Source organism: Mustela erminea, chromosome 3 (genome assembly GCF_009829155.1).
Source record: "Mustela erminea isolate mMusErm1 chromosome 3, mMusErm1.Pri, whole genome shotgun sequence".
NCBI classification, from domain to species: Eukaryota; Metazoa; Chordata; class Mammalia; order Carnivora; family Mustelidae; genus Mustela; species Mustela erminea.
Window position 1 is genome coordinate 18,659,929 of NC_045616.1, and position 13,077 is coordinate 18,673,005.

The window sequence follows — 13,077 nt, forward strand, 5'->3', positions numbered from 1 at the left end:
TGACAGGATAAGTGGGTTGGAATTACCAAAAAAATAAAATAAAATAAAATAAAAAAAATTCCGTAAACTAACCATATACTGTGTTGTAAGACATTTCATGATCTGGAAGAGGAGTTGAAATGTCTATAAAAAAATAATGAGGATAAAAAAATTAATTAAAAAAGAAACCCAAGGTTTGAAAATACTCAAGAGGATTAGTGAAACAGGATTTCCCACATAGATTTCCATCGATATTAAATTATGAGTAATATCTTTCTTACCATTCAGGGCCACGAAGGAATCTGGAAGACAAAAGGGAGGAGAAGGTTACTTAATGTTTAACACTCTGCTTAGCGTGACTTACATAATAAGCAGGAGTGAGCTAATAGAGAATTATGCTTACAAATGGTCCCCAGTACTAAGTGCTTTTTAATTTCTGCTTTATATCGGGTCCAATTTCACACACCCCCGTCTCTCCCCGAGTGAGTTTCCTCAAAGTCACTGCCCTTTGTTGTCAAGACTCAAATGCAAGAGTTAGTAGACGGAATGCGAGCTGCTAGTGTATGTGATTCTGGGACTTGAGGCCTTACTCTAATAGAGAAGGACGTGTATGTGGGCAAAAGAAGTGACACCTGGACCACACTTAGAAACGCTTTTGTCTACGGTCTCCGTCGTGTCATCGTCTTAGCCACACAGGTATTTGCATGCTGTGTGTGAGTCACATCGCTGGTTCATTCAGCTTGCTCTGAGTTCAGCCTCTGACACTGACTTCAGGATTTCCTCATTTCCTCTTAAAATCCTGTTCAGGAGTCACTGTGCACCAGTTATCTAAACCCTGAATGCCTGTATGTGAACAGGTCTGTAACAGAAGTAGGTCATGCCCCAGCAGGAGCAGAGAGCAGAGAAGCCACCAGGAAAGGCAGCGGAGCGGGGGCTGTACTTCCTGCCCTGAGTGGGCCCCCCCACCCCGACTGCCTTGCTGGGACTGGAGTTCAAGGTTAGGGAGCACACCATAACACAGAGATTGAAGAGTAAATCGCAGGCTGGGGACCTGAGGGGCTCCCCTGCGTTAGATACAGAGGTTTCCTTTGGTTTTCCTTTGCCCCAGAACACACAGGTCATGTGGACACGTGACAGAGATGGTAACAGCCATTTTCACAGCTTTCATCCATTCAGTCATTCAATCCCAGTCGACACTCCTGTTTTCTACAGATGCCCATACCACCAGATCATAAAAATAGGAAGAAAATTATTCACTGAAGTCAGCTAATTAAGTTTGCTCACACAGACGCACACACAAACCAGAACTTGTTTCCCTGAAAACGGAGCCATAAGGCTCCGTCCGACATGACTAACATGATTTAAGATCCACTGATCAAACATCAAGCAGTTTCACGGCACACAAGTAATGCAGGCCTTTTGGTAAGGACACTGTCTCCTAGGTAGATTTCTTTCCCTAAGTTTTGTGTTTGAAGACCTAATAAAAAGCTTTGGCCAATATGTAATATTTGCAAATGAAATAATACAGCAAAGAATTTGGGAGATAAGGCTGCCTGTAGTCCTCTTTATTGGATTATTTTTGATCTCCAAAAAAAGGTAAGGTAGAAATTTGAGTGGTACCTCAGAGTCTGCGAGTTCAGTGTTCATGCCTCAAGGATTGAGGGTTGGATCCGTGATTTTCATTATGGAATCAGGTATCAGAGTATACCTGATTTTAATTCCCCCAGGAATTTAATTCCCACAGGAGTTTAATTCCCTCAGGAGCTATTTTTTGGGTGCCATTTTGAATGAATAAGCTTTCTGGAATTCATCATCTATCACATATAAAACACCGTAAACTATTTTCCAAGAAAGTGGCATTGTTCTCTAAATCAGCATTAATAAACCTTTTCAGGAGAATACCCATGTTAATCAGATCATAGGACAACTAGGCAGACTTTTGACCAGGATCTTTTATATGAAGTTCCATCTAAAGTGTTACAACTTAATAACTTTTGAGATGAACTCCGAGGTAAGCATAATAGATTAATTCCTATAAAAAAAGGTTATTCGGAGTCATCTTGCACTTAGTGGGTTCTTTCTGAAATCTTTTTCTACTGTGAGTGGTAACAGATACCAATAAAAAAATAGTTTTTTATTAGGCATATGTTCAAGAACAAAACACTCCCATTCAATTAAAAAGCTAGAGTACAGCGATCAGTCTTTTTATTATTCAGCTAAAAATTATGGTGTAATAAGACATTTTTTAAAACAACAAAACCAGTTTTTTAATGGAAATGCTGATTTGATTTATTTCTCGACTATAATTAATATCCTCTGGAATGAATTGGTTCTGCAGTGTTATAACAAGGAAACAGGCGCCGGCACTTGACAGCAACAGCACTGACACACTGGCTTTCCAACACACTGTTTTTTCTCTCTGATATTTAGAAGATGATTCCTGTTACTTCTGCCTGGTTTGGGGCCATCCACACCCAGCCCCACATGTGGGGGTCGTGTTTCTGGGCTATCCGACCAAAGGGTCTTTGCACAAAGATAAGCATGGATAAAAAGCAGTACTTACTGTGACAGTCTCCCAGGCCCTCTGTGCTGCCACGTTCTATGTCCTGTTCAAAAGTCAGTCTTAAAAAAAAAAAAGAAAAAAATAAGAACAGGGAGAAGAAGGGAACAAATTCAATAATGCACGTCCTTACTCTGGAATGAGTCTGAAGTTTCACTCCAGAAATGAACATGGTTTGATAAACTGAATGGCAGGTGCAAAAAAAGAAACAGATAACAGCTGGAAAATCTGTCTCTGAAGTTTATGGAAACAAGTCTTTATGGGACTCTTCAAAGAGAAGGCAGGGTTTAAGCCACTAATTCCGATATTATTCAGGGAGCTAATTAGTTGGTGGATTATTTATATGCTTCTTTTATGGATTTGTTGAGCATTTCTTAAACGTTAAAAAAGTTTAAATCTTAACATAACTTTTTTTTTTTTTTTTTTTTAGATTTTATGTATTTGACAGAGAGAGATCACAAGTAGGCAGAGAGGCAAGCAGAGAGAGAGAGAGGGAGGAGGAAGCAGGCTCCCTGCCTAGCAGAGAGCCCGATGTGGGACTTGATCCCAGGACCCTGAGATCATGACCTGAGCAGAGGCTTAACCCACTGAGCCACCCAGGCAGCCCATAACTCTTTGTTAAAATATTTTTACTCATTTAATAGAATGATCACAACTAGGCAGAGAGGCAGGCAGAGAGAGAGGGGCAAGGAAGCATGCTCCCTGATGAGCAGAGAACCCGATGTGGGGCTCGAGAGACCATGACCTGAGCCAAAGGCAGAGGCTTAACCCATTGAGCCACCCAGGTACCCCTTATTAACCCCTGTATTTTTTTTTTAAGATTTTATTTATTTATTTGACAGATCACAAGGAGGCAGAGAGGCAGGCAGAGAGAGGAAGGGAAGCAGGCTCCCTGCTGAGCTGGGAGCTGGATATAGGGCTCCATCCCAGGACCCTGAGACCATGACCTAAGCCGAAGGCAGAGGCTTTAACCCACTAAGTTGCCCAGGGGCCCCTAAAATGTTAACATAACTCTTTATAAGTGAAATAGAAGTCTATAAATTTAAAAAGAAAAAGAAAAAGAAGAAAAATATGTCCCTAAAAAAAAGAAAGAAAAAAGAAAAGAAAAAGAAAAGGTCTCTTTCTCTTTCCTTTTCCTTGACCCCAGCACTGTTTTCCTAGACCCTGATCTGTTTCTTTGCCTAGAAAAGACCTGTGTGACAGTATGTTCCAAAGAACAAATGGCCAGGGGCCTGTAGCACCCTTGAGGGGTGTGGTGGTACATTGTGCTGAGACCCCCAGAGACCCTGTGACTTTGAGAACCTTGCTTTATTACCTCATACTTGCCCACAAGCTCACTCTTCTTTCAGACCCTTTTGGTTACCATTGGGCTGCACAAGGTATATAACAAGACCAGTCTCAGCATCTCTATTTTGATTTTTGAAAGAAGCACGCTGGACTCACTCAGAGGAGTACTGTCCTTTTTGGGGGGACGCTCTGTGCTCCTTCGCACAACATTGTTGACACTCTGTTTTGCAACTGCCTTTAGAGTTTATTTTATGGACCGTCTAGGAAAACCATCTGGAAAGTCACAGCCTTGATCGAATCATTCACCGTGTTTGCTTTCCAGTGTTTTTCTCTGTTAAAAATCAAATTCGTATTCCAAAGATAAAGATTTTCAGAGGTATTGGAAGCCAGGATTCATCAGGCTCTAAAGGCCGTTTTCCAAAAAGAGTTCCACATGTTTTGAGCAATGAGACATAGATGTAGATCCTTAAGGGAGTAATTTTGGAGTTCAGGTGTTGACTTAAAAATTACTTTCTTTTTAAGATTTTATTTATTTATTAGAGTGACTGCACACAAGCAGGGGGCGGGGGCGAGGGAGAGGGAGAAGCAGACTCCCCACTGAGCAAGGAGCCCAATGTGGGGCTTGATTTCTGTACCCTAGGATCATGACCTTAGCTTAACCTACAGAGCCACCCAGGAGCCCCTACCTAAAAATGATTTTTAAAAATCAGTCTTATCACCTCAGGTCACACCTTGAATATAGAAAGGAGATAAGTCATTTCTTAGCTTCCCTCCCATAATTTGTGATCTTTACTCCTTCACCTCAAGGGTTCCCAGGAAAAGATACAAATCTCTAACGCTAGTATATCAGCATTGCTACTTGTGAAGTGATCTAGATAATCAATGAATCATGAGGCAGATTTCCAGGTCGGACTTGACAACTGTCCTGAGTTATGTTTGTGGGAATACTTTCCCTCAAATTAGCGTGTGGTGGTCATCAGATCCACTCTCCTGCCTCTCCAGCTATTCTAAAATGGGAGAGGAGGCTCAGAGTGATGCCAAGATGGTTCTTTGCCCTCTAGGATCTGGGAACATTGAAGGAATGGTTCAGATAGAACTGTGCTGCCATATGGCACCTTCCTTGAGTTGCCCTAACTTGTCAAGGACGTGCATGGGATTTCATATCCACCAAAGTAAAGACAGAAAAAACAAAACAAAACAAAACCTTCTAACTAATGCCATCTAAGCATTTAAAGCCAGGGTAACAATTTTATGCACCAAAATCACAGGCATGATACACTGGCCTGATCTAGCTGATTTGCTGGACAACTGCCAAGAACTGATTGACTCCCTAACGAGTAATAGGGTCAGCTGTTCTTCAGTGCCTGGAATGGCTTACTGGACTCGCTGTACCGACGCATCGCTGAACAAATGCTCTGTGACCTCTTCTCAGCCCTGCACAGTCCATTAGAGGAGTTAGTTTGGCTGTGGCCGGACAGACCACAGCACTAATCTAATCGGGACCCTGTTGCGCCTTTTCTCTACTGTTCCTACGCTGCTGCGATCAAGGCGTGCACCTTCTTGTTCCTCTCTTCAGGGAATACTTAGAAGCCCACTGTGTTTCTTTTCCCTGTGTTTTTCAACAGTTTGAGGACGGATGATGAATCAATTGAAAATCTGCCACATGTGATGCTGGCATGTTCTGTGAATGGGAAAAGGAGGGAGGGGGGTGGCAGTCCCACTGATGAGGTCTGTGCACAGAAGGCTGGGTGGCAGTGGGGTGACGGTGTGTCTAGGATGCACTGCAGCCTAAGGCTGCCTTACCCTCCCACACAGCTCAGGCTCCTTACCTGCTGCTGGGTGACAGGTGGGCGCAGGCACCACCTTCCTTTACCCACCCGCAGTACGGGTCTCTGGAGGCGATGCAGGTTCTGCGGGAAGAATGGGACCGTGAGCTACTGGGACTGCTCTCTAAGCACTGTGGACCTTCTCAGGGTCAGCGAGGCCAGATACCTACTTTTTACACTTCCCGTGTCGTTCACACCGGCCAAGGGGAAGCTTTATCACACAGGTGGAGAATGCAACATACAGAGAGCTGCTGGCTTTGTCCAGCTGCATGCCCATGATCCTCTTGTCCTCCACTCCGTCGTAACTGCACCTGGTGGCACAAGGCAGGATGGTGCTGCTCAGAGTCTCTCTGGAGTCTGCTCTATTTCTCCTGATAGGCCCTCCCATCCCGCCTCCCAGCCTACGGGGTGGTATCTTAGTCTGGTCTCACTGAAGGTGAAGCAGATCCTTTAAGTTGTCCCCCTCCCTTTTGTGTGTATTTATATAAACACACACATTACTGGCAAGGAGAAAACAATGCTTTTTATGAACTAAAGTATTTTTTGCAAATATTAAAAGTCACCTAAACATGCTATCCTCAGATAGTCTCTGAATGAAAAGGATCATAATGACCAGTAATTACTAAGAAAGAGCCAAAGATTCTACTTACTTTTCAGGGTTATAAACGCTCATCTCCTCCAGGAAAAGGCTGTCATTTAGGAAACCACTGTTTCCTACCCTGGCCAAGAACTTCAAGATGATTCCTTTCTCTGATCCCAGGAAAACCACAGTGTGATTCTGATACGGGCCGGCAGCAGTGTCCACTGCAATCTTGGTCAGGCGGTATCTAAAATGACAGGATCACGGTTTTTAGTTCTTTTGTCGGTCTGTCATTAAAGGGTCCCCTTTTCCACTTCAAACAGTTGTGACATAGCTTTCTAGTAATAACCCCAAGAAAAATACATGCATGTAGATAATGTTCTCAAGCTGTTCTGGTCCTTTATTTCCACATGCGGAGCATTAGGATGGCTCCAAGGGGAGGACGGAGGTATGTGTGGAGGCCAAGTCACATAACAAATAGACAGCCATCGCCATCTGCAACCGCTCAGCGGTGATCTCTTCCATGAGCAGCAAGGAAAGGCTGAGGTCTCCCAGGAAGAGGGGAAGAAATACTAACCAAACTCACTGAACATTTCATTTACCACCGTAAAGGCAAGCAACAGATACCAGTTTTTCGTACTCTGCCTCTGAAGTGCAAAGCCTTGTCAACAAATTGGAAGGCTTTCCACGTGTACATAGAGGGGCTGAGAAAGTGCTGAGGGATGGGAAGGTGGCATGCCGATGGCACTGTAAATTAAGACAAGGACATGCAGGCCAAACAGGGTCCCTCTGAAGCCATAGATGAAGGACATCAGGCCTTTGATAAGTCCTGTCGGGCACCGTCTTTCGCGGGTATCTCTCAGCCATTGACCACTCGGTGGATACCTGTTTGTGCCAAGCACTTTGGCGGAAACCAGAAAACACGGGCCCTCCTACAAGTTTTACACCACAGTTTCCAGTTTATGGGCGAAAGCCATTATCGTCCTTTAACATCTTCACCTAAAGTCACTGTTTAAAAAATGGTGTAAAGACGAGTAACATTTTGTTTATTGGCTGCCACTAACAGGATGGTACTTGGGAAATCCTGTGGAATGGTTTGGAAAAAAACTCTAAAGAGATACAAGAAGGAGTATTTAACGCTAACACAAACTTCTGATCAGCTGTCCCTTCTCTTCTGGCCACCCCTTCAGATTACAAATGGTACAGTGTGACTCCCTCACTCTTCCGTCCTTGTGCAAGTGCCGTCCATCCCCGGTCTGTCTGACAGCTAACAAGCTGGGGACGGGACTTGGATGGGATCTGGAGCATGTTTTGCAACCATATCCAACCACACATGTATTCACATCCATTGACTGGCTCTCCTGCACTGCTGCTCTGCTTTCGCCCAGAAGGCTCTCACCCGGAAGGAGGAATCTTTGTTCCCTCCAGTTGCTGGCACGGGTCCTCTTAGCCTGGAGATATCAGAACTCTTCCCACTGGGAATGTGGTGATGGGGGTTTGGTGGCAGACCCCCAACTGGCCAGCATTTCCTAGCCGAAGCAACACCAAGGATAACAGAAGATGTTTGTGGCATTTCAGATCATGATGTACTGGCAGGTTCTGTGAGCGTGAGATGGAGGAAGGAACAGCCCGGTTAGGGCGTGATCTTCTTGACACCCACCTGACCATCGTCCTCAGGAACCACGGCCTGTTGATGACAGAAGGCACGGCCTCATCCATGAGGGGGTGGGTTTTGATAAAGTTCAGGGTATCATCGGGAAACTCATTGGAGGTTGTGTATTTTTCTAAGGATGATGAGCCAGCGCAGCAACCTGGCCTGGAAAGAAACAAAGGGAGGGAGCTTTTTTTTTTAAATGCCTTATGGCAAATTCTTTGAATGGACTGCTTCCCTAAGCATCTGGCATGAGGGAGAATATGCTGTACGCTGAGAAGGGGAAGTTGAACGGTGCAGAATGCCACCAAACAAAATAGGCTTAGCTTCTCTCCTGGCTGCCTCATTCCATATCGAAGTTGCAGCCAGGGCAGCCTGGCTTCCCCCAGAAGCCCAGACCAACCTCCCAGACAGTGATGGAGCTTCAGTCAAGGCGGGAGGTGTGGGAGGTCTGCCCACATGGCAGGAGCTCCGCTGCCCGTCCTAAAACCCTGCTGGACATCCTTTAGGCATATTTGCTCTACCAGAGGAGAGAAGGCAGCTAACTTCTGCACGATGTAGAAGACAGAGGTGCTCACAGAGCGGCCAGCCAGTGTAGAGCCCAGCAACACTCAATGTAACTGGCTCTCTCTACCTGGAGCTCCAAGAATGTGCAGGGTTTGTCTTTAGTGGTTTTGATTGATTTGGGCAGGTATGAAAAGCCAGTTACACTGAAGATTCTCTCCTGAAAGGTCATTTCTTTATTTCTGAACAGTGACAGCAGAAAGTCATCTCTATAAGCAGTACCGTGGTTTCAGGAGTCTGCGGACAGCCTAGTAAAGTCAGATCAGGGAAACCCGACCCCAGTCCTGTCCACACCCTGCGTCTGCCTGCTGGTTCAGGAGAGTACACTGGACCCTGATAGCCCTGGCATGATCCAGCCTCATCTACGCACCGTTTTACGGCACTAACACAGCCAGTCTGTGAAAGCATCCTGATGTCGGCCAGAGGCACAAGGAGGCCCGTGGAAGGATGGGGAGAAACCCATTGTCATCATCCGAAAATCACAGTTTGTGTCCTGGCGATAGCTGGCTGTCACCGTCTTCACACATCAAGGGGAGCAGTCTGTGAGTATTCCTTGGAATCTCACTCCTCGAGCCTAGCTCCCCTTCCTGCCTATCTGCAAAGTAGCTAATGTTCCTAGGCAGTGACTTTTTGGGGATCTCTCTGAGCCGGCCACAGTGTGCCTTTTTGCACCCGGTCTGCTCTCCGTGAGTAGTAGCGAATACACACGGCAGGTAATTCGGGTGATGAAGACCAATGAACCACAGAGGGCTTCCTGTGGTTGGGGGGGAGGGTGGAGGGGGCTGGGTAACATTACCTAAGTCAGTTCAGTTGAATGGACTGGCCGGCTCTGTGTGGGGGACTGGTGGCTGGAGGAGAGTGTTGGAAACCAAAAAAAGGAAGATACTGGGCTTTTCTGCAGAAGCTCAAAAATCCAGTGGAGGAAGCTGGACACACATGTTTCTACAGACCTTAGATCGCCCGTGTTCTAATGGAAGTGTGCAGCGCGTGCTCCATGGGGAGGGCAGGCATGGAGGCGGGGCAGAGTTTCATCCTGTCTCTCTGAGAGAGAACGAATTAGCTGACTCTGCGCAAAGATTTCGCAGAGGTTACACAGGACCAAGAGGTCTCTGCATTGTCCTGGGACAGCAGGTTCCCCATGAAAGCAATTCTGGGGCTTTACATTTTGGTGGAGGGATGTGGAATGTGTCTGGATCCATAACAGACTAGAACCCAGTAGAGCAGAGCAAACAAGATGGTCCACTGTACCCACTGGTCTCTACCCACCCTTGCCCTGGAGTCCTGGATGCAGCTCTGATCCAGCCTGGTTACAGAATCCAGGGATCACCATGTATATTTCACATTTGATTAGGGTGTGAGGACGTGGGTCTCTGTATAAGGACAGGAAAGCAGGGTGGAGTAGTGGTAGTAACCTACTCAGGTCTGTGCACTTGCACAAGACACATTCTGCCTCTCCGGGCCTCCCACTTCCCAACCATATACCAGCAGGGCTGGACGGGATGGATTACACTGGATAAGCCACTGGGATAGAGGTTAAATAGAAGACTTGAGCCTTGTTTTGAATATAGCTAGAGGTAATGCTGAGTTTAGGTTAAGGGGATGAAGGCAAATGGCCCTCTAGGTCTTTCTGTTGTTCCAGCATTTATATCTCTGGGGCCCCATGGAGGGTACCGGTGTGCGGTTCTCTAAGACATTCACTGTCAGAGGGCCAAGGTGCCCATTTTTTGCTGTTCAGAATCTCCACAGAAATATTTACACGTACCTGGGCTTGGGTACTCGTTCATCAGGAACTGGTGTCCAAGTGGAATCTGGAGACTTCTGCTCTTTGAACCTCCCCGTGAAAACATTGGCAATATCGAGCATGTCGTAGGCACACACTGCAGACCCTGGGATGCTGTAACATAGCATTTCATGCTGCGTTACTTTCACAACTGTTAACGCATGCAGCTTGGAAAACAGACTCCAAAGCACCTCTCCTGTTACGGGCACTGGAAATTTCAAGTCTGCACCCCAGTACTGTAAGGAACGCTGGTATACACAGGGAACGTTTTCCTGAATCACGTTTGCATGGGTGGCTTTAAAGAAAAGACTGCTTACCAGCAAAGAGGGAAAAAAACCTCTCCCTTTGGTTATTGACTTTGGAACTGCATTTGTTCATAACTGGTGGTTCAGAAATTCCCTGAATTTTCACTCACTAACCTTAAAGTCTTTGAAAAATGTTTTACATCTCTAATATTGGGGTACATTTGAAGTAAAAGTGTCTCCATTGTCCACTCATTGCTTTTTTGTGTTCGGTTTATTCCATTCAGAGACCCCGGGAGGAGGAATGCATGTGTGGGGAAAGCACGCTTATTTTCTGTTTGCCCACTGCCCATTTCAAGTTTTACTTCCTGTTTATTTGCATCAGACAAAGCAGCTTAAGCCTCTAAAGCACCAATGTTTTGCAAATAAAGTGCTCTATTACGTGCTAAATAATAATAATGGTGGTAATCTCTACCTGTAATTACATCCTTCTCTGGTACTCTTGGAAGGACTGGGGGGTTTTTAATCAGTGGGGAGGAGGCATGAATTATTCATTCATTTGAACCCCTGTTTGTCTCTAACTATGGTCATTCCTTGATTTTGATCAAATAAATGGCTGGTACCAGCTGGCCGAGAGTGCTCACCAGACTTTGAGGTAGTGACCAAGGCATGGGCGGGAGCACCGGGGCCAAAGACACGGGCGCTGTGCACGGTGACTGTGCCGTCCAGGGCAGAGAGACCTGTTTAGTCTTGACTTTGCAAATATTGAAAGGATATGGAAATCACTTCCTAAGTGATTAGGGGTATTTTCTGCCATCTTTAATTTCATAACATGGTTATTGAAGTATTACTAATAAAGCAAGAATTAGGGAGAGGATTAGAATGCTTGTTTAAAACGAAGTGGCAGGATGAATTTTCAAACATGTGGACTATATATACATTGTGTACAGAATTGGATAGATAAGACAGCGATCCCTTTGGTTTTGGAATCTTAGAACCCTAGCATTACTTACTTAATTTTGTGAAAGTCTTTTCACATCTCCCTATTCTAACAGTAACAGGGATACATAATGTGAATATTATGGTGAATAGGATAGCTACTGAAGTATTTTATGAGGCATCTCATAATAACTAAAGTTACCCTAGAGTTCCATAATCTTCCCAAGGTTAGAATCACTTGTGAAATCCTTTCGTCTTCCTCCTTTACTCCTCCCACCTTCTGTTCATCCTTCCTTCATTCATCCTTTCTTCCCACCTTCTGTTCCTTTAGCGTGTATTTACAGAATCCCTAATCTCCAGCAGCAAATGCTCAATAAATGACAGCAGGTTTCAGCTAAGACACGTTGGTGGGACTGGCAGACCCAGCAGAGGAGGGCACGAATGGGCACAGCACATCTAAGAACTACCTTTTAGCTCCAGTCCATAAACAAGTGCAGCTGGAAGAGGAGAAGGGCCTGACCGTGGTGGGACCGGTATGCTCACCGGGGAACTTGGGTTTTGTCGCCAGGGCAGAGAGGAGCACCTAAAGGGCTTGAAACAGCCCTTCCCGACCAAGTTTTTGGGTATGGAGGATGGGGTGGAAAGGGACGAGACCAGAGCCAGTAAAACCAGGGGCACACTCTATAGATGAAAATGGGTATGTGCATTGTTACCATTTTCTCATTTTACTGAACAAGTAAGGTTTCTGAGAATGCATAAGCATGTACTAAGTGGGGGCTTCCTAGGGTACTTCTAAGAAAATACTTTAAACGGAGTATCTGTAATGGACAAGAGTCGACTACTGTGTTGTAATTACACGAGATCTCCCCCTCAACTCCCCATCTAGCCCCCCATCAAACTAGAAACGTGCTGTGAAATTCCTCTAGCCCCTGCATTCCCATGTACCAAGACAGGTTCTTTTTAAACAATCCTAGATACTTGGGTTCCAAAGTATGAATAGTCACGGCCTAGATTTTGTATCTTTTCTGTGCTCAAGCCTAAAAATCCCTGCAGATGGTTAAGCCCACTCGGATGGAACTGAACACATCTCGCTGTGTTATGGACTCATATTGTCATGTGTCTTCCGTGGAGAGCTCTTGACTCTCGCCCTCCAGCTAACTGAGGAACGTTAGTGTGTCCTTCGGTGTGTTCTGCTTCAGACTCTCCCTGGTTTGTAAGCATTTCTGTGTGCCGTCCTCCAGTCTCCTCACACAGGTGCCTGTCATATGGACACCTCTCAGCTTCTTAAAAGTCTTCATCAAAAGGATGATTAGGATTGCAACAGTGTTTATCCAGAAGAGGGGAATATGGAACATCCCAGGTTCTCCACAGAAATGAGAAAGATATTCCATGTTTTAAGATTTTATGACCATGTCCGGTCATACAACAGTGCTAGGACTCTAAGGTTTAAGGTTTGGTAGAGCTTAGTACCAGGGAATCTCTGCCTGACTTCCTTCTATTTTTTAATTTCTGCACAGTTCTGCTCCAGGAAGAATTTTTAGTTCGTCATTAGATTACTCAAAGCCTTAGCCTAAGTAAACATGAACATAGGAATGAACAAGCTGCCAGCATTTCTAGGTTCATTGCTGGATGACTTGTAAGTCCTCACTCAAGCCTCCGGAGTCAGTGG

General features: G+C 45.3%; 1 protein-coding gene across 4 annotated transcripts in view; it reads right to left on the reverse strand.

Moving 5' to 3' along the window:
- The window catches only part of SEMA6A (semaphorin 6A), a 127,242-nt gene that overhangs the window by 29,073 nt on the left and 85,092 nt on the right, over positions 1–13,077 (reverse strand). For 2 of the 4 annotated variants that reach the window (XM_032335407.1, XM_032335410.1), the window contains 8 exons: positions 10,210–10,341; positions 7,893–8,048; positions 6,303–6,479; positions 5,823–5,963; positions 5,656–5,736; positions 2,543–2,601; positions 261–281; positions 73–123 (listed from right to left, as the gene is read on the reverse strand). In XM_032335407.1, coding sequence (XP_032191298.1) covers positions 73–123; positions 261–281; positions 2,543–2,601; positions 5,656–5,736; positions 5,823–5,963; positions 6,303–6,479; positions 7,893–8,048; positions 10,210–10,341 — 818 coding nt within the window. The remainder of the gene's footprint in view (positions 1–72; positions 124–260; positions 282–2,542; positions 2,602–5,655; positions 5,737–5,822; positions 5,964–6,302; positions 6,480–7,892; positions 8,049–10,209; positions 10,342–13,077) is intronic. The other 2 variants (XM_032335409.1, XM_032335408.1) reach the window with 1 other exon arrangement.